We start from the raw sequence: 24,789 nt of genomic DNA, 5'->3' as shown, positions 1-24,789 counted from the left end.
TGGAGAGGATAAGGCTAAAGCGAGACGAAAGAGGCTCAACAGACAAGAGGCAAGAGATTCTCAACGTATGGAGGATATCTTCGGCCCTCTCGGACGACGTTGACGATGGCCCATCAAATACTCATACGTTCTTCAATAGATTTAATAACATGACATCGGAAAATAGCGTATATGCTTCAGATAGTGATGGTGGTCGTAGTTCGCTCGATATGGATAGAACAAGACGGAAAACAGAAAAGAAACGACGTCATCAACCAGAAGATGAAAACAGCGTTGATTTGGCCGAAGCTGGCCGAGAGATCGAGGCAAAACTTTTGGGTATGCCGAGTTCTCCGAAGTCCGCTCCCGTGTGTACAACCGAGCCCAGCGATCATGATGTCTTTCGGTTTACTGATGATAATGACAGTGTTGAGCCGTCGACACCTTCGACAGCACCGGAGAAAATTAAAGAGAAGAAGAAGAAACGGAAGAAATCAAAGGAGGAACGCAATCGGAAGGATTATCATCACCATCATCATCATCATCATCATCATGAAAAGAGCGGGGAATTACCTTATCTGGGCGCCGAACCTAGTCCACCGAGAGCTAGCAGTCCGTTAGTATCTAAGACAATATCATCTAGTTTGCCCACACCTAGAGAGACATTATTGAGTCCGATACCTAAAGTGACTTCCAACATATCTTCTATTACCCCTCCTGTTGTGAGTGACATTCAAACCTCCAAGTCGGAAAAGAAGAAGGACAAGTTTATACCCGGTTTTGGAATAGAAATAGACGAGACAATTCATGAAAATGCTGTGAAAAGTATCTCGGAGCCTGACGAGAAGGACAGCAATTGTCAATCGCGTAGCAACAGAGAAGAACCGGAAGTACCTGTACCAACAACGCCACCGGCTCAGAATGAGGACAAGCCACGAGTAGCAATATCACAGGAAGAAACGGAGGACGCCGTTGCCGCGTTACTCGAGGAAACGTTCGGCGCTTCGACAGAAGACTTCTCTTACGAAGGCGAGGAAGAAGAAACCGAAACCAACGGGATTACCGGAACTCCGGCCGAGGCACCTCAAGAGGATGTTGAAGAGATGCAGCAAGCAGTCGAAAGTTTGAATGCCTCAACAGTGGAAGGCGATGCAGATCTGAAGCCGGATACGCCACAGAGCGAGCACGATTTACAAATTGACACGGATACAGAGGAGGATCCGAATTATGAGACAGTCGATCTGACGCAACCGCCAAAGACACCGGATATACCTTCATTCTACAAGTCCCCGACGAAAATGCTGAACATGACACCCGTCTTAACTGCGTCTGAGAAATCGATCGAAATGCGATTACCGTCTACAGTAGTTGCGAAACCACAAAGTCCACCGAATTCCGTGATCGCTCATTCTTGGACTTTGAACGAGCAGAAGCCACGCGAATCCATCAAGCCCGTGCAGTTAGAAACCACAGAATCGGACGTTGATGTCACCAGTTCAGAAAGAATGGCACAAGTGCAGAGAACGTCCGCATCGCCACCACCTCCGCAATACAAACAACCTATGCTAGTGCCGTGTAGCGTACCGATGAGTGAAATTCCGAAATCGCTTTCTGTTACCAGTTCGCGACCATCACCGATCACCGTGCAGCCTTTATATCAGAGGCTTCCCGTGTCTCCGCAATCTCAGATGGTACCCATGCGCCAAGCTTCTCCGAAAATGCAAACGACGACTGTTTCTTGTTCGTCATCTTCTAACACGACACCGTTGCCACCGTTAGTTCCGTCGAGAATACCACCTTTGGTACCATCACAATCATCGCCACGCATTTCTCAACCACTTTCGCCCAACGGACAATGGTCGCGGAATTCTACGTTAAGTCCGCACGTACCTAATGTGAGCAAGAGAAAAGCTTCGCCGCCACCTACCAAGATTGCGGTATGCGTACCTATCCCTGCTCAAAGACCGGAAGCACCAATTCAACAAATCTATTCGACAGCGGCCACTCAACAGCCAGTAATACAGCACGCCTCAGGAATGCTAGCACCCGCACCCGGTTATCCTCGCGGTGGTTTACCACCATTGACTCTGAATATTCCACCGCGACCTTATATGCCTGTGCCACCGTTAGCGTCCGGCATACAGGTCAAAAACTCGCGCGATTCCTCTTTGGGTGGTAAATCTGTGATCGAGACGCTACTACCGGTAAATCCGAATGAACAATCGCAGAGATTGGAAGAACCAAAATTGTCACCCGCTATTATACCTGAATCAACCAACAAAGCGTCTACCTCGCCTAAAGTTCCATCGCCGAATCAACCGCCCACATATATACCTGAAACAGCGAAGATTGAGATTAACGCTAGTACATCTAGTCCGGTATTCGGTAAGCCAGCTTACGTCACGGACAGCTATACGATGTCATCTAGAACGCAAAAACAAATTTCCGTATCTATTACAACAGACAATAATCTGCTGTCGCCCAGACAGAAACAAGAAGTATCGAATCTTCAACTTTTAACTACGCACGTACCTCGCTCGTCTACGCTCAGTCCTGTAATTGTGGCTCACGGTCAATCTCACTTACTTCACAAGTCGGTGCACACTCTAGGCCCGCCAAATGTCTCTTCTCCGAATCAACCGCTGATAAAGACCGTAGTACCTATAGTTCCTCAACAAATAACGACGAATGCACCGTTGTCAGTATCCGGTGACAAATCCGTTATCCCGCAAACGCCTTGTCAGAGACAGTCACCTATCTCCCAGAATCAATTGGTCAAATCTCACATACCTCTGGTGTCTACAGAGTCGCAGACGATCATAACTAGAGCAGTATCGTCAACCGCATCTTCTATGTCGACGCCATTGATGAACGAATGTTTAGATCACATCCAAGGACAACAATTGGAACTCGATGCTGAAGCACAGATTAATCAAACTGCACAACCGATGCAACTTACACCACCTATACAATCAACGCAACCAATAGATGCAATAAAACAAGAGCCAGTTGACGTTAAACAGGAAGATACGATAGACGAAACTGAATATAATATAGTCGAATCCGAGGAACTTTTGAACCAACCGTGCATAGAAGAAGTAAAGCAAGAAAAGCAAGAAGTAGTAATTAAGACAGAAATTGCGCCATGTATTCCTAAAGACGAAGTTGCCGATACACCGGTTGTACCGAAACTTGAAGCAGAAACTCCTATAAAACTGGAGCCTGTGAATGAAATTAAAGAAGAGATTAAGGAGAATGATGAGATGGAATTAGACGAAGAGCCAGTAGAAGATCCGTTGAAAGAACCGAGTACGGATCCTCTTGCTATCGATTCTAAAGGAGATCCGATTGATAATAAAGAAGACAGCGACTATTGGTCTGCGAAGGAAGTGAACATCGAAAGTGTGATAAAAAAAGTCGATGCTTTGTGCGATGGTGAAGGTAACGATGGCGATGACGAGACGCAACAGACTGAGAGCGCAAATAGTAACTCGCACGATACTAGCAAGAATGAGTCAGATTGGTTTGATGCCGAGTCGTCAATAGAGAACGAGAATAAAAAGAATTTTGGATTAACAACTGAGGAGCACGACGAGAGTATGGAAATGTGCGAAAATGAGTCTACAAAGAGTCGTCGTGGCAGAGCGAAGAGTAGACGCGGCAGTCGTGGCGGGGTCACTACGAGACGAGGTGGCAGGAACGCGAGCACCATTTCTCACAGACGAGGTGGAAGAAGTTCCCGAGGTAGCAAACAACATGTTGAAAAGAATAAATTGCCTGCTGATGTTTACGAGTTCCACGATGATAGCGAGGAGGACAACGCCGGTCGTCCGCGGCTTATTCTCACTATTAAATCTCCCGGACCGAACGTAACGGGACCTAATGCGCAGCCGGCAATACCCGTAGCCGCAGTTAAGGAAATACCACCGGAAGAGTTTGTTTCTCCGGCCACTAATACGAGGAAATCGAGAAGATTGGCGGAGAGAGATGGCAATCGCAATACGGTCGACGATGTCATCGAGGATGTTGTCCGTGGATCACCTGCAAGTAAAGGATTAGTCAGCGGTGTCGCTGGGAATATGCACGCCACCAGACGAAGTACCAGACACAACAATGCTCCGCGCAATATGACAGTGCAACCTACTGCGCCACTAACAACGGAGCTTCGTAAATCACCTAGGGGCAGTCGAAAAACAGCGAGACGAACGTCGGAAAATAACGAAGATAGCGGAGAAGAAAAGACAAAAGAAACAGTCATGACGCCGCAAGACATACCGATCAAAGAGGAACCGAAACCAGCTCAACCGGAAAGTCCGAAAGCGGAAGAACCGGCTCAAACTGTTGTTACATCGGTGCCGCAGAAGACGGTGTCGCTCGAGCCGATGACATTAATCGATCCAGTCACGGGAATGCTGATACCTATGAGGGAATCCGAGGAAGGTCAATATATTCCGGTATCCACGGCATCCAATCAGGTGCAAACTATCAATAGGACACTATGCGAACCTCGAAGCGGTGGATTAGTCAGCGCAAGTCCGACAAACGAAACGCCACGAGTAAAATCTGAAGATCCTCTGTTAGGAACAGCAGAGCCGAAGAAGGAGGCCGTTATAGAACATCCATCTTGTCAATTGGCATCGACACAACCGATACAACCGCAAACTAGTGTAATTACGAAACCACAATCCCCGACAGTGCAGGTTACCTCTACTATTACTATTGCACAATCTTTGACAATAACTACGACTATTGTCACTACCGTGACTGCAACGTCTGTAGCATCAACTACAACGGCACAACCAATACCCATCTCTTCTTCCTCGCAGACGAAACCTACGAGTCTCAAGGCGCACGTATTAAACGCTAGCAAGCTCGTGACCTCGGCGCAACAGCAGGTTGTCATCGCGAAACCGGTGGCTTCAAGCTTACCTAACCAAACAATAGTCCAAAACATCGTTAAGTCACCCGTGCAAGCTGTACAGGGTCTCAATCTGCAGATACCACCTGGCAGAGTTGTGTCGCCCAGCTTAAGTCCGCGTGCGAAACAGCCAGCGCAATTGGCACCACCAAACACAGGCGTAAAGCAAGGTCAACCCATGTCACCGGTACTCAACAATACCGGAGTACCGCCTAATCCTAAGCAACATCTTCTGCAAGCCGCCAAGCAACAAACGTCGACGATAGTAAACATGTCGCAGAAAATGCCGATAAACGTGCATCCTGTTAGTGTGAACGCCACTAGAATGCATCAACCGGTCTCGCAGCCTATCACTCTCAAGGGTATCAATGGACAACCTCATCCGCTTAATCCAAAGACGCATCTATTGCAAGCTGTAGTTCCACCGATTGTCACCGGAAGTTCATCTACGCAACAGCATCTCGTTAATCCGCAGCCGATTTCAACCGGCAATACCCGACCACCGGTACCGAAAACTCCTGTATGTATGATGGAATTTTCGATGGTATTCTAAATTCAATATTATACTCAACACTAGAAATTATAAATTAACATTGATTAATATTTTGGAAATTTGTGTTTCAGGCCACTGGAACGATGGAACCGCAAAAAGTGGAAGTATCGATGTCTGGTTGTATCATGATGCCAACTGCGAGTCCGCAAAGTCGTAGCGTACCAATGCCGACGTACGAAGCTCCACTGGTAAATGCTGTATATATTTACTATATAAATACTATGTTTTAAAATTGTGCGCTTAAGTGAGAAAAAAGCTACTAAAGCTAATATGTTGTAAACCGCATTAAATACTAACTCTATTCGGTTTTGATTAGCACGGAAACACAGGTGCTACTCCACCAGGGGGTCAGTATGGTCTTGTTCCCCCGCATCGATCCCAGAGTCCTCCATTGCCTCCACCTGCCCATCATCACGTTAATACTTCACAGGTATTTACTTTCTCTCTCTCTCTAATATATTTTTTTTAATATATTAATAGAATTATGTGGATGCCTTATATAAAAGAAAAAAGTTCAATTTTTAGATTATTAATCATAAATTTCTTAATATTGCATGAAATTTGAAGAATTTTTACTACGATTTATTGTAAGTTAATATGGGCAATGTTTCTGATATAAATAATAATAAAGATAATCTTGTTTCACAGAGTGAAGTCGTCAATCATTACGGAGGACTGACTCGTGGTGGAGAGCTGCCACCTCATTATTTACATTCTCAGATGTTGCAATACCAATACCATCTTCGTGCGCAACAGGAAGCGTTAACGGCGCCTCGCATAGCTTATCACATTCCAGGAACAAGATCTCCGCACTTACCTTTAGATCCGAAACTCGAGACCGGCATAGAAGACAGTCACAGTCCTCCTTTAGAATTAAGACGAGGAACGAGAACGCCTCAAGATCGTACTACCGACAGTCCACAAGTTGCTCAAGTTTATATGCTACACGGAAATGTAAGATTACCGCCACCTCCGCCGCAGTATAACGCAGGAAGTAATCCATCATTACCCGGTACACCGGCTGGAGCTAGACCAGGTTATTACGAACCACCGCCTGCCCATTTACGTTCTCAATATCCCATGGCTGCAAGCGAAGCGCCACCTGAGATGGGCAGGGCCGCCACGCCGGAGAGATGTAGAAAGCATCATGTTGTCACGCCACCGCCGTATGCATCTCAAGTACCACCGCAAGCGGATACGTTTCAGATGTTACTCCAACGTTACCCGGTTATGTGGCAAGGTTTACTAGCACTCAAGAACGATCAAGCAGCGGTACAAATGCACTTTGTTTTCGGCAATCCTAACGTAGCCAGAGATAGTCTGCCGTGTAACAGCGACGGCTCTACACCACCATTGAGAATAGCCCAAAGAATGAGATTAGAGCAAACTCAAGTTGAAGGGGTAGCGAGAAAGATGCAAGTATGTATCGTAATTTTTCTTGGAAGTTAAATATCATTAATATCGGTATTTGATGAATTTAAAATTACATGAGTTGAATTGTTTTTTAATATGTCAATTAAAATGTTTTCCAGACTGATAACGAACATTGCATGTTATTGGCATTACCTTGTGGTCGTGATGAAGTAGATGTACTGCAACAAAGTAAAAATCTTCAAACAGGATTTATCATGTATCTCCAACAGAAGCAAGCTGCTGGAATTGTAAATATTGCCGCACCCGGATCACAACAGGTGAGTCAAAATTTTTTTTATTATTTGAGATTCTTCATTATATGAGATTCAAGCCCTCTATATCACATGAAAGGGTTATAATATATTCCTCTTATTCTTGATTCTCTTTTTATTCTTCTTATTACTTTTTCTGATAAAATGCGATTAAAATGTAATGCTACAAAATTTTTTGCATTTTAGCCGGCGTATGTAGTTCACATTTTTCCATCTTGTGAATTTGCGCATGAAAATTTGGCAAGAATTGCACCGGACCTACATCAACGTGTTGCAAAAATTTCTCATTTACTAATCGTCATTGCCACGGTTTGAAACCGATCATTGACCTACCGGATCACGATTTATCCGTATGTCTCGTCTTCACGCACCGCAGGACGCTTCATACCTGGCATGAAGCCTGGAGTGTCCGCTTGACACGCGCGTAATTGTGCGACAAAAAGCGGGATGCGCATTCAAAATGAAGAGCTCCTTATTCGGAGTTATCAGTGACAATCACATGGAACCCGGCGGGGTAAGCTGATCTTTAGATCGTAGGCCTAAAGATGAGGTACGAGGTTGTGCAGTGAAGTGAGGTTAGCACTTTTAAATGCGCTGGTCATTACCGTGCGTACCTCCCTTCGATGAAATTTGCGCAGGCAAGCTCGATTCTTTCTTGCTTTTTTCTTCTTTTTTTTCTTCTTTTTCTCTTTTTTTGAACGGCTTGTAACTCGCGTCAATTATAATACTGATAATGTTTGTGGGATTGACCGACATCACTCTTGGTCTTTCTGACAAGCGGATCAGGCACAACCCCAGCCTTCAAACAAGACCTTCGATTCGTCATGCGATACTCATTACTTGCTTTCGTTTCTCCCATAGAGGAAACAGTAAGAATTCGTTTCTCTAGATGGACAAGTCAACCGCGAAATAAAGATATAGAAGCAGCTAACGAACCCTATCACTATTACATGAGCTATTACGAGCTATTTCAAGTAAGATTTAGGCGTTAATAATAATAAAATAAATTGTGTAAAAAAATTATAAGCGAGCCACCGAGGGCATAACTACTGTGATTTTAAGTATTTAACGGTAACTGTAATTGCGTAAAGAGGAAGAAGACAAAAGATAAAAACATATAAGAGGGTGCCCAACTAATGATTGTGCGGTATGTGATGTGTTTTTGTATAAATACTGCTCTATATATAAAACTGACTATGTATTATATTATATTATAATTATAACGATAATTTTGCTGCTGCCCGTTGCTGCTGTCGCCGCCGGTCGTGTCGAGTTTAGAATGTAAATTATAATATGTTAGTCCTCTAGCACACGGAGAATGAGAAAAGTTGGGCCACCCGCGTAGAATTTGTGCGATCTATATAGATTTATCTTAGTATATCATGATTTCCCACAGCAAGATGCGAATTTGTGAATTATTATTATTATTATTAATCTCTCGTGAATTACTAAAATTCCTCTCATACATAGCATACTCTCTTAGCATTATATATATCTTATAAAGAATTTTTAACGTTATTACTTATATTCTCTTTATTATGATTATTATGATTACTATTAGTGTTAATAATCAGTGTTGCCAGTGTCAGAATTACGATTGTACAAGATTTTTCGGTACTTTGACGAATTAAATAAATTAGACGGTTCCCTCCCTCATTGTAAGATTTTATTATAATTCGTCTAATTTATTTTAATATAAATGACTTTGGTAACACTGATAATCGCCCATTCTTATTACAATTATTATTAACATTATTAATTATTATTATTATAATTATGATTACATATTATTGCGATTACTATTACCACTGCTATTACTATTATTACTACTATACTATTACCACTACTACTACTTACTATTACTACTATTACTACTCTACCACTACTCTATTACCGCTGCTATTAATTATTATTAACGTTATTACAACAGATTAGCTAGGGCATGCCAATTCGCACACAGAACAAAATGGGGCTTATTTGTCATACTGGGAAAATGTATGACCGATCTCATTGACCATTGACGCCGCCCCATTCTACGCACTTACATCTGATGAAGATGGATATATTTGAGCGAATGCAAAAGGAACACGGAACAGCGAGTGCGAATAAAATTTTAACGTTTATTAATATTCGATTTACATTCATTATTCGTTCCTTGTTCTTTTAATCGCAGGAAATATATCTATCTTTATCTCTCATCCTATCGATTTCGTCACGCGACGACACATAGACTCTTTAGCATTCGTGTCCGAATAAATGCGCTTACGTGTATAGACCAGAGGTTACACTATATCACACATCAAGCCGTCAAAAAACATTTTAAATAAATTAAGAAACTTATATCTATTTACGATATTATGCTGCTGCGCGTAGGGCGCATGCCTCTAGAGAGTAATCTTAATGCAAGAATCAGGGATAGACAAAACATATGCATTCATTTGTTTTAATTATCTATTATAAGTGCGAAAAATTTAATTTTCTTTTGATATTCGCAGAATATCAAGACATGAAAGGCTATATCTGAGTGTATTATTTATTTTATATTCATATATATTCTCATATATATACTAATGGTAACTTTTTCAATACTTTTTATATTTCCTAATCTGTTTTGCTATTATTTTAGGAGACCACTGGACAATTCGCTAAATTTATTACTTTTATTTCTAAGCGAATAGAACACATCGTTTAAGTGATATTTTATTGTTCTGTTCATCCCTGCGACAATGCAATTACTTTAAGGCAGCGCGGATATTCGCGGAGCGTGTGCATGTACAGTGTAAAAGATGTGTTGTGGATATGTACAGTGTAGAGGTATAACTGAATGAAAGAGAGAGAGAGAGAGAGAGAGAGAGAGAGAAAGGTGATAAAAAAAAGGAGCGTTATATATATATAAATATATTATAGCTATGCATATAAGTATATAAGGCGCGAACGTGCGCACGTGTCGTTTATTTCACGCAACTCATTTATTTTTATGGAAACGTTGCGTTTTCCCTCCTCTTTCTTCTGCAGCCAGTCATATAGCATAGGTGCAGGATCGTGTACTTTCTGTACCGTTATTATGCGACACGTGCGCCCGTCAGCGGGCCTCACCTATCTTGTAAAATATCTGTGAATATTATGATTTAGTTTCTTCCTAATTGTAGGCTACAGGAATACAAAAGAATGTTTACGTTAATCATTTAAGGAAGAAGATTGTACAGATCTATATTCTTTTTTTCTTTTTTTTTGTTTTGTGTTTTACTGTAGTTATTGACAATTATATGGATATTAACGATAATAATAACTATGATTAAAAGAAAAAAAAACTTAAGCTCGGCTCGATTGCGTCATTCTTGAAAAACCCGCTAATGCGCAATATATTTATTCTGTGTAAGAGAAACTCTCGGTGATAATGTATCATTTGTATATTAGTAATTACGTGATCTCCTAATAATCGAAAAAAAGAAAAACTTGAATAGAATTGGATATACATTACGATTGTCATACCGTTCCATCTCCTAAATTCATCACAATTTATCCACGATTTATTTCTACATGTCGTCTACATGCGTTCTTCTGAAATGTTAATGCGTTAAAACGTATGTTAAGAACTTTCTTTTTATATTAGATCAGGAGCTGGACTTCTCGCTAGAAAGGTAATATAATAAAACACAAAGTATTACCTCGAATATTGACGTATATTTCTCTTACAATCTTATATTAATTGTTTTTTTTTTTTTTTTTAATTCTGCCAACGAATTGCGAAAATATATCATCATACAGAATAATGATCTTATTTGAAGAATGGTTTTATGGCCTGTTCTATATAATTTTACTGAACGAGATTAAGATTTGGATTAAGAAATGCGAATTAAAATATACAGCAATAAGTATTGTGATACAAAGAAGCTTTCTTCATAAACTTTATTAAAAAAGGTTCAAAATTTCTTATATTTATATATAAAAGAAGAATTATTCTATTCTACATTTATATTTTATATTAGTTTAAAAATTATAAGAGCAAATATTTTCTCCCTAATATATGGTATAGTTATTTAAATCGGATCTTTAGCGTACTTATCGCCAACATTCATTTAAGGACTGCTAGCCCATTCAGGCCAGTCTTGAATCTGCGTGTAGAGTTGATACCCAGGGCTCAATGTTGATCGTACTTGTCGTGCACCAAGCACGCGTACGTTGTTTCGAAGGATACCTTGGGATTTACCACACTGAATTAATTGATGCGCTGCATTTAACATTTTCTGGCTGGCCTGTTTATCTGAAAAAAAAAGGAATAGCCAAAAATATAGCAATCTAACACATAAAAAATAAAATATAAATATATTAAACATATGATATGAAAAAAAAAATATATATTTTTTCGAGATGCTTACTTTCGAAATTTCCAATGAAACTAATACCGATAGATTTTTTATTATATCCGAATGTATGTGCCCCTTCGCGAGACCATCCAACTCCCTCGTATACGTTTCCATCGCCACCGATTATGAATCTTTAGAGAAAAGGCAATTACATTGATTATAATATATTATATTTTATAATATATTATTTTATATATTATACATTTCCTTAATATTATTAGATATTTACATGTTACAAAGCAAATGATGTCATGTTATGGGAGCGGTGCGTATTTGTGCTCAACAGAGCTGAGATAATAATTATTATTATGACTTACGAATAACCGATATCATGCCAACCAAGTTGGTCCATATGATAACTGCGGATGCTGTCAACGCGGGTTGTACAGGCCTCGCGCGAATTACATTCAGGAGTGACTGTGTGCTGTATTATTACGTAAGGTAATGGCACTATTAAATAATTTACGTCTCCAGCGGGAACGGAGGTCCACTGATTTCTGCTGATGATGTTGGGACACTTGACCTCTGCAAAGATATTCAATTAAAGATTTTATAATTGATCCCGAGAATAAACAAATATTTTTACAACAGGGAAAAAAAATACTTAAATCGAAAAACTCAATTTTTCAGAGAATTTTATTTTTCACCTTTTTATTTAATTGCTTAATAATAAAAAAATAATAAAAAATATGTTCGCGAAACTATATCGATTGATTTGGCAAAAAGTTAAAAGCGACATGTGTATTTTACATATATTTTAAAAGATTTTTGTAAAATGATAACGATTGATATAGATCAACTGAGAATTTAAATATTAGAATACTTACTGGCGAAACTGGCAGGAAGTACCAGAAGAAGTAAGAAGCAGATCATCTTCGACAGCATCTTTGCAGCGTGAAATAGAGACAACTGAGTACAACTGTAAGAAAAACATCAAAAGATTAAAATATATATACCCAACATTGCCCCGGGGCAATCCACAAGCGATAACGAGAGAGATTCGCTGAATTATAATCTTTAATTTTTCTTTTTCGCATATAATTTTCCACGATAACAGAAAGAGAGAGAGAGAGAGAGAGAGAGAGAGAGAGAGAGAGAGAGAGAGAGAGAGAGAGAAAGAGAACAGCTGAGAAATATCATTTATTATTTATTTTATCAATGATTAAATCATTGCGTTTATTAACAATCATTAGCCATCTTTATTATGAAGATTTCATCTAAAAATATTAAGAATATAATTTCTTAATTTCATCTAATGAGAAATAAAATTCTTTCGAATCGATACGGACCAACATAATGTGAAAACGATATCTCGTTATATCTACTCTCGACAGTCGACTTGGTAAATATGCCGGTGATTTACACAACACTGTGTATTTTTTCAGTGTTTTCGTGCTCGATATAAAAAAAAGGAAACATTATGGAAACTGTTCGACCGTGTGGCTGCAAAGGAATACGCTCTTGCTTAATTTGCGAGGCTAAATACAAGATATCGAAGCCGGATCTGAAGGAAATATTACAGGTAGTCTCTTAACCTAGATCAAAATATTCGTGTCGCATGATGGAATTTCCCAGAATTTGTCACGGAATTCCCTTTCCCGTAAATGAGTATATAAAAATAAAATTTACGTCGATTTTAGGAATTTCCACATTACGGCTTTATGAATATATATATTTTTTAATTGGATTTTTATTACTCAGATTCGTAATAATCGAACGCAATTTTCTGCATTCTTCTAATCTTTGAACTATTTTTGAATTTGATACAATATTTTATTTATAGGATCGTTCTTGTATTATATATTGTAATATACATTCACAAGCATAACTAGTTCTTGAAAAATATAAATTGAAATTTAAAGATTTATATTTGAATATTTTACCTGAGTTTGAATATTTTACCAGAAGTTTCTGTCTTTTCTATCTACTGTCTGCTATGCACTGTTCTGATTGTTGAATTTATGTACGTATTTCTAGCTGGCTAGAGAGTACTAGAATAACCAGTTTGCAGTTTTTTGTGTAAAAAGATGAGCCACTTATTTCTTCTTCATTTTCCCTCAATATTATTCTTCTATATATTTGATATAATATTACACTGTGTTCTGTCTGTTGAATCTGCTTCTAACTGGATAGAATACTAGAATAACCAGTTTGTACTTTTTTATGTAAAAAGATGAAGCATTTACTTTGTCTTTCTTAATTTGTCTTATAATATTATTTTTATATACTTGATGTAATATGAACTATTATAATATAAACTGATTTAAAATAGTATATACTTTTTTATAAAAATTTATTTATAATTTTAATTATACAAATTGGGATGAAATATATTTTTAATTATTGTTTAATTTTTTATCTAATTTAAAATATATTTCTATTCTTACAGAAAAGCAAATCTTATGTTTATTGCCCATATTGTGATAAATTATCACCTGGATGGGATGTAGACGAGTACAAAAAACATCCTCATCATGATGGAAATTTAATTGATTATCCTGGTGTTTATATCAAGGTAATGTGATTAATAAAATATACAGTAAACTACTGTATATTTTACAGCATATTTTTAGCATATAATTTACAATATGTCTGTTTTAGTTAAATTTCTTAAATGAAGATGAGGCTAAGAAACTGATGGAAGCACTCGATTATCTCCCTTGGCAAACTTCACAGAGTGGTAGAAGAAAACAGGTATATTTATGCATAAAAATTAATACAACTCTATACATGTTCATGTATTTTAAGTTATAATGCTTTAATTTATAGAATTTTGGACCAAAATGTAATTTTAAAAAGCGAAAGTTACGATTAGGAGTATTTGACGGTTTTCCTAAAACAACACAGTTTGTACAGAGTAAATTTCAAGAAATACCACTGCTACATGGTTTTAGAACTATCGAGCAATGTTCGCTTGAATATGATCCCGAACGAGGTGCCTCTATTGATCCTCACATCGACGATTGCTGGATTTGGGGAGAACGTATAGTGACTGTTAATGTTCTCGGAGATGCTGTGTTAACAATGACTCCTTATCATGGTCCAATAACACGATACAACTTAGACTGTGTTTCAAGATACAATTCCATCCTAGAAAAAGGCATTTGTAATAACACACAAATTGATATTGATGATAACATGGTAGTACGATTGCCGATGCCTGCCAGGTCACTCATGATTTTATATGGTCCAGCAAGGTATATTTTTCTTTTCTAGAAACGAAAATATACTATATCCCATTGAATTAATATTTTAAATTGTTTTTGTTTCATAGATATCAGTGGGAACATTCCGTTCTTCGACAAGATGTCGCATCGAGGCGCGTTTGTCTCGCATATCGTGAATTAACGCCACCATATCTTGAGAATGGGGAACATCATGAAGAAGCTTCTAAGATTTTGAGGCAAGCTTTATTCTTCTGGTGATATTGCTATGAAATAGATTTAAATAATAAATTTATCAAATATATTTTTTTTCGTTTGACGGAATAAATATATATGTAAATACCATTTAAGTAGAACAAAGATATTTTATTCATAACACAAAAATGTAATATATTAATAGTATTTAATAGATATCAATATCTTTTACAGTAATCTTTGTATAATTTGAAAAGAAGTGTGCGTGTTCTATTATTATTCAATAAGTAATTCATACTTGAAAATAATACTTTTTCTCTTATAGCACACACAAACATTCTTAATTATCTCTATAGTATAAATTTAAAATTAATTTGAAATCATGAAATTTGAATTTAAATTAAAAAATTTCGCAACATCTAATTATTAAATACATATTATTTAAAACAGATATTAATTGGACTGTTTATTTAGTTATAAGAAAATATATTAATCTATGAGTTATATAAATCACAATTACTTGGTATTAAGTACTGTTTTTTTCTATATTACTTCTGATGATAACCCATTGAATTCTTTCACACAAAGAAACGTGAAAGTAAATAAATAAAAAATAAATATTTGTTTTCATATAAAGGTTTTTATATATTTATATTATAGAAAATAGAATCATTGGTCAGTTTTTATGTAAATTTCTCTTCATGAGAACAATAGGAATAAAAATATATCTGGTTTTATTTTTGTCTTAGAAAGTTAACATTTTTTAACGCCTTTCAATGGGTAATCCGGAGACATGTATACTACGGGAAATGTAGTTAAGGGATCCGATTTTCCCAGCGGTTCATAACCGTTCACGAGATTTTCTCGTAATTCCCAGCGACGCCTTTCCCTTTCTGTCTTTTGACGTCTGATAGCTCGGCCAAGCATACACGCAAACATAATTCCCGTTAGCTAAAAAAAACAATAGACACAATTGTCAAATTATACATTATTGTCAAATATATTTATTTACATAATTACATTTTCAAGGTTGCGCTTTTAATCTTAAAATAGACAAGTTGGGACATATAATAATTTCAAAGTTTTAGATACATATTTTACAATTTATTCTTCCAGAATATTCTACTTCAACATGTATATCGCTCAATGTTGGCATATGTTTTATTTATCCAGCAAATGTATTACATGATAAATTGTGATTTCATAGTTTAGCATACAGATTAAAATTAAGTTGAAAAAATTGAATTTTACTAACCTGAATAAGACCGATCGCTACAGCTCCCGTGCCGATGTATAATGCACTGCGGTGAACAATAATAGAAAGACGACTGATACAGCCCTCCTGATATTTTCCCTGACAACGATCCGGAAATTCTGGTATCTCGTCTACTATATATGCACAGCAAGAATCAGGTACGTCCATATACGTTTTGTTGAACGATACGTTGTTCCAATCCATATAGCTATTATATCCACAACAACGTAACTATAAAGAAAAATTATTATACAAGATCGATATTTTGTTTCCAACATGCTTTTATGTAGATAATGTATCAACATCTTTAATAGTTTTTGTAACACGTATACAATATATGTACCTCTTTTTATTTACGGATTTTTCTACTAAATTGTATATATAAAATCAATTTTTTATAAAACATTAATAATTCTAAAATTAAAAGCTAGTGAAAATGAAGAATTCTTCAGGAGTTAAGTTTCAGATCAGCAAACAAATGATAAAATCTTATTCTTTATTAAATTTCGAATAGACATTATTCGTACATTATTCATACATTATTTGAATAGATAATACATTATTTGAATAGATAATATAACTTGAAGAATTATTTACAAAGATAAAAGTTGAAAATTTGCAATATAAGATAAATAATAATTTTTCTTTAATATTTTTGTTAAAAAAGAAAAAAATAATTCTAAATTCTAATTTGCCATATTCAACAATATTATGTGTCTTTTCATATAACTTCTTAGAGTTTTATTTTTGTGTTTCTTAGAGAAAAAAATAATATGTTATTTTATACACATAAGTTCACAATAACTTACAACTAATATAAAAATGATTAATTCATACCCTAGATTGCATAAAATCGATTGCAAACGTGGCTTCCTTGTTTTTTTCATATTGATGCATCGTTAGATTAATTTTCTCAGCTAGAAGGCCTTTAATGCCGTCTTGGAGACTGTATGCAGCAACAGCTGCGGCAAGTTCCATCACCAAAACAACCGAGAGTAAGACTGCAAACTACAAGTGCAGGAATGAGTGTAGTATACGTATCAAGAAATAATATTTGAAGCAGAAGGAAGAATGCGAATGTCTCACCACAAGAACCATGCAGGTACTTTCCCTAATCGCACCGCAGCATCCCATGAAAGCAATTATAAAGACGAATATTCCGACCACGATCAAAAGCGTGGCTGGCGAAAAGTAGCTTGAATCCAAGAAATGCGAAAAATTCTCATAAACAGCATAAATTGTCGTGCCAACCGATATTATCATCACCCCCGTCAACTATAATAAAATAACGATAAAAATAATCAATATATTATTAAAATATAATTTCAATAATAATAAATGAACTAAACTGTTCGCATTAAATTGCGAGATGCTACTCGTTCTCAATCATTTAGAAAAGAAAAAGAAAAACCTTTACATATTTATAAAAACTTTGTTTTCATTTTCGCATATAATCTGCAATTTTCTGCTTGTACTTTCTTAGCATATCCTATCCAATGTTATAAATTCTATTTCTGTTTTTGTAGGAATAATTTACAAATGCATATAGAATTGCACATAAAATCAAACATAATATGTTTATGTTGTCTTGTAGCACATAGATTTTATACATTAATACATAGTTTAGTATTAATACATAGTTATATAATATATATCTCTAGTATTAATTGAGTAACAATTGTATGTGTAATACGCTCTCGGTTAACTTTTTAGATAAGAAAATGTGTACAACTCTTTTATCACTATTATATGAAACATATCGCTATATACACACTAGTTTCTCTACTTATTCTACAAAGTGAGCTGCTTATTCTTGCGCGATAAGTCGTATCTTTTATAGTTGATACGAGTCTACGTTCTCATTGTGAAACTAAACTATTCCAAAACGTCGACAAGTTATCGAAAACTGTTATACTAAAATAAGCAAAGGTGTTAAATTTTTAATTTCATTTAAATAAACAAGGAATGGATAAGGAATGATACATACTCTCTAGGAATTATATACTTAAAAGACAGACACATATTTTTCTCTTATCGATAACAATAAAATCAAACAGAAGGCAATCGACTGTTGCATCAATCTGCGCAAACTTTCACAATTTTTTGTTTTACTTGTATATCGAAGCCATCCACCTTGTTGAAGTCATATGATACCACGCGACATCATCACGAGATTGTAAATTTATCTCTATTGATAAGCGACCATTAAATTCCCCTATGGATAGATATAACAGCATGTAAGTTCGAAGGTGTTTGAAATACTTTCCTAAGACAGATTTTATATTATATCATTCTATGTAAGACTATAACAAAACGCGAAAGCAAATTTATCCTTGATTCTTTTCGTTAAATTTCAAATGCCAATGTGTTGTGTAAGAAAAAAAAAGAATTACTGTTTTTCTTCAAAACACCTACATATATATATATATATATATAATCATGTACATATAGCAATTAAGCTGCAAATTTATATAGATGCATAATCATAATTTATAAAAGTGTGTCGCAATATAAAATGGCTAGCATAAATTTTGTTAGATGACATACTCAGCATTATGTCACTCATACCGAGCGTTTTGTTGGTCGATTTATATGTTATGTTTGTGTTCTTGTGCCAATTTGTATACGAGAATTTTAAGGTAATACTGTGCATGGATAAGCAAACTATACGGCACAGGAGAAAGCATGTGTGGTTTCGTTTTTTTATTTAATTGAAAATTATATAATCAGGTTGAGCCAGGCTGGTATAGGTACATCCATCCCTAATAATTCAGAAGTGCATAGCCTTGCCTATCGACCGTAGTTGCGAAAGTACATCCTCTCTAATAAAACGAAACTTCATGGCCCATATCGCTCTCTTCGCGCGACAAAGAACAAAGGATAGGTAAATAAAAAATATTAATATCGCACAAGAAACACTTACTTTTATTTTTGTATTGTTCATACTTTTTTGTACTCTCTCAAAGGCGTTATTATACTTTCTCCTCTATATATATATACATATATATATCATAGTTTATATTTTGTTACTACAGATGTCGTAAAATCAGAAAGATACGCGTTATCTCAAGTCAATTTTTTAACCGAAATGGCGAATTGTTTTAATCAATACAGCCGGTATTATATTCTCTCTCTCTTTCTATTCTTCCTCTTTCCCTCCTCCCCTCTCTATCTATATCTATCTATCTGTCTTAAGTATAAATAATATACGTATGCGCTTAAAAAAAAAAAAGAACGAACTTTTCCTTTCAAAAAAATTTCGTTTTATTTTGGCAAACTCGATTCTCTTTTTTCTGTCAAAAATAGATAGCAACAATTATATACAAACGCTTCCATATTAAGTTTGTTTTAGGATTCAAACATCCATATCTATAATAAGCATATTACATTATCGCTATAACAGTAATCGATAATTATGTAACGTATGGTATAGTCTACGTATAGTAGCACTCATATAATGCGCAATTGCAGAATTGCACCTCCCTGAAATTGCGTCGCAATGGCATCTTCCAAGGACAATGCATGTATACGTCGACTCGTCACGAGAACTTATTTTTACGCACATCAGGAGGGGTTTATAATATATTGTTTCAGTTTCCAAGATATTTATCCTGATAAACTTCCTATGATGTGTGGATCGATAAAAAATTTGCGGCAAATTATTTTGCTTCCAAGAAGTCTCCTTATCGCGACTTATATATACATATATATAAAATCTGATATTTGTACTCAATATATAGAATATGTCGTCAAGATAAGAAATTATATTGTCGAGATATCAACAAAATTTTATTCCACGTATGGAATCGCGAATCCATTGGTTAAATTAAAAATGAATTGACTGATGCGCGGAATTTTTCCAATTGTAATGCGAAATAACGAAAGAGGGAGATACAAAACAAAGAAGACGACGATATCGTATATATGATACAGACCACGAAGAGGGAATTGACCGCGCACAGTAGATACTTGATACAGCGAAGGCCGACATCGAGATGCGTGGCCGCCATTTTGGTGCTCGTGTTAGGCTCCACCCGGACGCAGGTGCACAGCAAACGGATCCGCGCACACTCGACGCACTTGACGCACCGACTGTTGATGACGATCCCGGATATCGGCCGATCAGTTAGCCCGGCCGTTATCCGCTGGCCGATAACGAGCCACGAAAACGTACGAATGCAAACGGACGACGACGGGCGACTGTTCGTGCGTCACGCGATCTCGCACGATCGCGCACGTTTTGCGCGATACATACCGCGCGGATTTCCTTGAGAATACGTGCGATCCAAGAGTGAGAGAGGAGAGAGAGAGAGAGGGAATGAAAAAGTTGGGATATTGTAAAAGGATATGACGAAGCGAATTTTTGACAGCACACACACTAAAAATGCCTTTTCACGCTAACGCTTGACTCTTATTTTCAGCGTCAAAAAACATCACGTGACTAAAAATTAAGATACCAATTTGTCATTTTTTAATTACGTGATATCTTTTGACGCTGAAAATGGGCGCGTCGAGCGTTAGCATCAAAAGGTACCTTAACGTATATTGCAGACTTGGAGATATGCGGTGAACACACGAACTCAGTTCAGCTTATCAATGAAACATTTAATATCTAAAAATTATGTATCTTATAATGAGAATTTTATAATATATTTTTGTAGCATAGAGAATATATTTATCTAGGGTATCTCAATAGCTGAGACACATTTATGCTATATTTTTAAATCTACCATGATATTTAGCATGTAGTATTGCATAATATTTAAATGCATTCATTGTCCATAAAATTTAAAAGAACTTTAATTCATAAAGTTCATTAAATTGTAATAAAACATTAAATTCAATCTTGTTGCATATTATTTCTTACTATCGTATTTTTCATTATTTTACTAAAAAAAAAGATTATAAAATATATTAATAAAATATAAAATATATTAATATAATATTTTATAGATAGACTTTAAAAAATTATATGTATATTATATATGTATACGTGTTACTCTCAAAATATAAGTGACAAAGAAGCAATAACATATTATGATTGAAATCAGATACAAGAGAAGACTGAAGTTTTCGCGTTGATGGATATACAAAAAAGACTTACGCTCTCGTTGCTACGTTTATATACGACCAAAACAATAACACGAGTATGATTCATATGAGCGATTAAGTTAATATTGTGTGCGTATGTATATGATTCGCACAGAGACACAAACGTGCAATGTTCGACTTCTTTCATTTCTGTAATTTACAAGTCACAAAAACTGTTTCAAATAAAACTTAACTGAAGAATTACGGCAAATTTTTTTATAAAACAAATATTGTATATGTCATAAAAATACGTTCATAAAAATCTAAGAATAATGATAAAATAGAAGTTTACCATACATTTAAAGTATACAAGAATTAATGAACGCAATCATTACAAAAATATTTGACGAAATAAAATATTTTATTAAAAATATGCGCGATGTGAAATATCATGTACATAATGCGTAGCAAAAATAGTTTTTATCACCTTTGCACAATATAAACAATATATTCATGTCACATCAGATCGATAATTTCATTAGGCATATTATATTCTATATCTTAATGCAAATCCTGGCTGGAAAGATTGGCTCTTATTTAATTCTAATCTAAAAATATTACACAAAAATAACACACTAAGTTTGGCGCGCTTGGCATTTGCATGGCACTCTACATAGTCTGGTAAGAATTCCTTATTGACTTGGCTAGATAGGATGACAAGAAGATTCCTATCAGCTGCAACATAAAAGATACCAATTATTCCTTTTTTTTTTTCTATAAATAGAATATGCAAAAACCTTAAGCGTATTTGTTTTAAACGCTGTACGAAACGGCGTTTGGAATATTTGTATGGTATTATTACTTGATCAAAGTACCTGAATTGCACCAAGACTCAATCCGACACCCGCTATTTTGGCTGCGTGTTCGTCCGCAAAATACATAAATGCATCTATGCATCCTTTTTTATGCAATTTCGGTGATTCCAGAGTGCAATTCGTGCTGCCGATAGCTCCTACTACTTCAGTGCAGCATGACATCGGAATACCCGGCAAGGATTTATTCAGGTTCGTCCAGTCGGTGGCGTTGTTCGTTCCGCAGCAGTTAAACTGCGATTGAATTGAAATTCATTCGTTAGGTCACGCAAAAAGCAAGTAGCTGTTTAAAGTCAATCGCGATGAGATATTTTACGTGAAAACGCAAGACTACGTGATATTTCCCGCGCTCGCATACGATATCTCATACGAGATCGTTGAGCATGGTCAAGGAAGCCGGCAACATAAAAATCGATTCGCGCTACCCCCTCGTGGCGCGTATGCGAGGAGGGTTCTACCACACACACATGTATTATACACACGATGAATTAGAGCCGTACACTGAAATTATCCCTTGTAATCGCTTGTCGTTCACGATATCCTCGCGACGATCGCGTCGCTCCCACGATAGGGATGGCATAAAGCGAAAGGCAAAAAACTTATAACAAAAGTTGCCGTAAAAAAAAAGGAAAACGGATCCTATATAGTCCATCATCTCAAAGATATCTCTTCGATCGCGTATAATTAAACGCAAGCGATAATTATATATAATTGCACATTACGTCTCGTTGTAAATTGTCCCAAACAACTTGAATCTCCTTGCTGTTATTGTATTTGGACATCGTGTCCATCATCTTGTTTTTGGTGACTGTCGCGACCTGCGATCTCATCACATATCCCATTGTACCGCCTATGATTTCCAGGATAAAGATCGCGACTAGAAGCGTGCAGAACTGTAACAGAGGATTATAAAAGATAAAATCAGAAATAAAGAATCCTTAAGGAATCATTCAAAAACTATTGGAAATATTTTGGAGTAATTATCTGTGATGTCATATATATAGATATATATTAAAATATTTTTTATTTTTATAAATAAATATCGACATAGAGACAGAGTTTAATCTCGGGGAAAGATTCATAAAGTATTTAACTAGATTTTTGCGTTTGCGTTATTTTTTTTAAATAATATCGGAAGCGCATCCGCCCTTGTCTGCGTGCGAGGGAGAATAATTTTCCCGGAATAACAGCCGGGAAGGTGAAATGGGAAGGACACACACATGTCGATTACATACTTCATACGCAAAACATATGATCCATTACATTATGGAAACGAAGGGGAAATGATATCATCGTAGGTAAATGGTCGGGTTTTTTTTGCTTACATGCCGCGTTTTTTTTTAGATAAAAAATAACCCATCCGATCAGTAAATGTATAGTTTAATGTACACGCATTTAAAATTTATTTATTTAAAATGTATTAGAGTATGTATATTTAATAGAAGAAAAAATATATATCATTATATATTTTTATATAAATGTTTATCTTACCGTTATGATCATGCAATGGCTCTCGCGAATGGCTCCGCAACATCCGAAGAAGGCGATGAAAAAAATAACAGATCCTATGGCTATGAGAAGAGAAGGTACGGAGAAGAAACTATTGTCAAGGAAATGTTGATATTCATGATACACTGCATGGATGACTATGCCAATTGATAACAGCACTATTCCTGTAATCTAACAATAAGCATGTAATTAGTACAATTAATCGATATGTATAATATATTGTCAGAGGAAAAAAAAAATTAAAAATACAATTCATAATTAAATCGATTAATTTAATTATATAATAATTTTCTAATAATCCGTCTATTGCGCAATCAATTAAACAACTAATTAAACAATATAATTGCATAATTAATACAATAAATAATTAACATTTTGATTTGAAGAATTGAAAAGAGCACATCGATATTATTTTTTTAAATGTTTTAACTTTTTAGCAAAGAAATATCGATATATTTTCATGAGATATATTTGAACTTTGAATTCCTGTGCCTTAACTCAACACCGTACAAATTGAACACATTTTCAACAGCTGCGGTGTCCGAGCGGTTAAGGAGATGGACTTGAAATCCATTGGGTTCTACCCGCACAGGTTCGAATCCTGTCCGCAGCGAATTTTTTTTTTCATTTTTCAAATGAGATAATCATTTATGTAATAAAAATGTGTAATTATTCATAAAAAATACACAAATATTTTCTTAATTGTATTATGTTTTATATAAATAAAATTTATTGTAAGATATCGAATGATTAATTGTTGATCATTTTCGCGGTTTTCTTCGATGAATAAGCTAATCCAATGTCGTAACCGATAACCATTTAATTAATTTAATTTTAAATTTAATTTAATTTTAAATTATATATATATATATATATATATATATATATATATATATATACAGATGTTTAAATGGAATTTTTATTTCTGCAAAGATATAAACATTTCTGAGAACTTTTTAAAATTTATCTCAATTAAATCTCATTTTTTAAAAGCTTATTTCAAACATTGTATTTTTTGAATATAATCTATGTAAGTGTTTGTATCACAGCAACGTTAAAAATACCCATCGATTGTAAACGTAGCGCTTTTTCTTTCAAATTTTTCAAACAGATGTTTGCTATAAATAATTTTGATAGATAATTTTTATCTATCATACCAAGTTCAAATATTTGTTTCAGATAATTTAACGATCGCGTAACTCAGAACATATTAAAGGTTAATATAATAATGTTGTATTTTATGTTTACAAGCAATATATTC

At 35.6% G+C, this 24,789-nt stretch overlaps 5 protein-coding genes and 1 non-coding gene across 7 annotated transcripts in view; 3 read left to right on the top strand and 3 right to left on the bottom strand.

The window, feature by feature from the left end:
* LOC126848828 (protein split ends-like) overlaps nt 1-10,809 on the top strand; it is a 77,407-nt gene extending 66,598 nt beyond the window's left edge. Inside the window, 6 exon segments of the mRNA XM_050590068.1 lie at nt 2-5,417; nt 5,522-5,638; nt 5,767-5,880; nt 6,099-6,869; nt 6,983-7,141; nt 7,322-10,809. Of these exon segments, the coding sequence (XP_050446025.1) occupies nt 2-5,417; nt 5,522-5,638; nt 5,767-5,880; nt 6,099-6,869; nt 6,983-7,141; nt 7,322-7,450 (6,706 nt within the window). The 3' untranslated portion in view covers nt 7,451-10,809.
* On the bottom strand, nt 10,800-13,527 carry LOC126848820 (peptidoglycan-recognition protein 2-like). Its single transcript, XM_050590054.1, has 5 exons — nt 13,386-13,527; nt 12,330-12,421; nt 11,820-12,027; nt 11,515-11,633; nt 10,800-11,399 (listed from the first exon to the last, which is right to left on the bottom strand). Exons 2-5 carry the CDS (start codon nt 12,385-12,387, stop codon nt 11,215-11,217), a joined length of 570 nt encoding a protein of 189 aa, XP_050446011.1. The 5' UTR covers nt 12,388-12,421; nt 13,386-13,527; the 3' UTR covers nt 10,800-11,214.
* Nucleotides 12,688-15,342, top strand: LOC126848809 (alpha-ketoglutarate-dependent dioxygenase alkB homolog 4). The gene is made up of 5 exons (XM_050590034.1): nt 12,688-13,024; nt 13,892-14,017; nt 14,104-14,196; nt 14,272-14,699; nt 14,777-15,342. The coding sequence occupies exons 1-5, from the start codon at nt 12,923-12,925 to the stop codon at nt 14,925-14,927; spliced, it is 900 nt and encodes a 299-aa protein (XP_050445991.1). The 5' UTR covers nt 12,688-12,922; the 3' UTR covers nt 14,928-15,342.
* A 139-nt stretch (nt 15,343-15,481) lies between these two features.
* On the bottom strand, nt 15,482-20,337 carry LOC126848811 (CD63 antigen-like). The gene is made up of 5 exons (XM_050590038.1): nt 20,052-20,337; nt 17,203-17,391; nt 16,954-17,124; nt 16,117-16,347; nt 15,482-15,812 (listed from the first exon to the last, which is right to left on the bottom strand). The coding sequence occupies exons 1-5, from the start codon at nt 20,124-20,126 to the stop codon at nt 15,615-15,617; spliced, it is 864 nt and encodes a 287-aa protein (XP_050445995.1). The 5' UTR covers nt 20,127-20,337; the 3' UTR covers nt 15,482-15,614.
* A 1,212-nt stretch (nt 20,338-21,549) lies between these two features.
* Nucleotides 21,550-24,789, bottom strand: part of LOC126848813 (CD63 antigen-like) — a 169,380-nt gene continuing 166,140 nt past the window's right edge. For both annotated transcript variants that reach the window (XM_050590041.1, XM_050590040.1), the window contains 4 exons: nt 23,511-23,699; nt 22,742-22,912; nt 22,023-22,253; nt 21,550-21,882 (listed from right to left, as the gene is read on the bottom strand). In XM_050590041.1, coding sequence (XP_050445998.1) covers nt 21,817-21,882; nt 22,023-22,253; nt 22,742-22,912; nt 23,511-23,699 — 657 coding nt within the window. In that variant the 3' untranslated portion in view covers nt 21,550-21,816. The remainder of the gene's footprint in view (nt 21,883-22,022; nt 22,254-22,741; nt 22,913-23,510; nt 23,700-24,789) is intronic.
* Nucleotides 24,060-24,141, top strand: Trnas-uga (transfer RNA serine (anticodon UGA)). The gene has a single exon. It is a non-coding gene; the product is annotated as a tRNA-Ser (tRNA).

This window comes from Cataglyphis hispanica, chromosome 4 (genome assembly GCF_021464435.1).
Source record: "Cataglyphis hispanica isolate Lineage 1 chromosome 4, ULB_Chis1_1.0, whole genome shotgun sequence".
NCBI lineage: Eukaryota > Metazoa > Arthropoda > Insecta > Hymenoptera > Formicidae > Cataglyphis > Cataglyphis hispanica.
The sequence above is the reverse complement of the archived record's forward strand: the minus strand, read 5'-3'. Positions and strand labels throughout refer to the sequence as shown.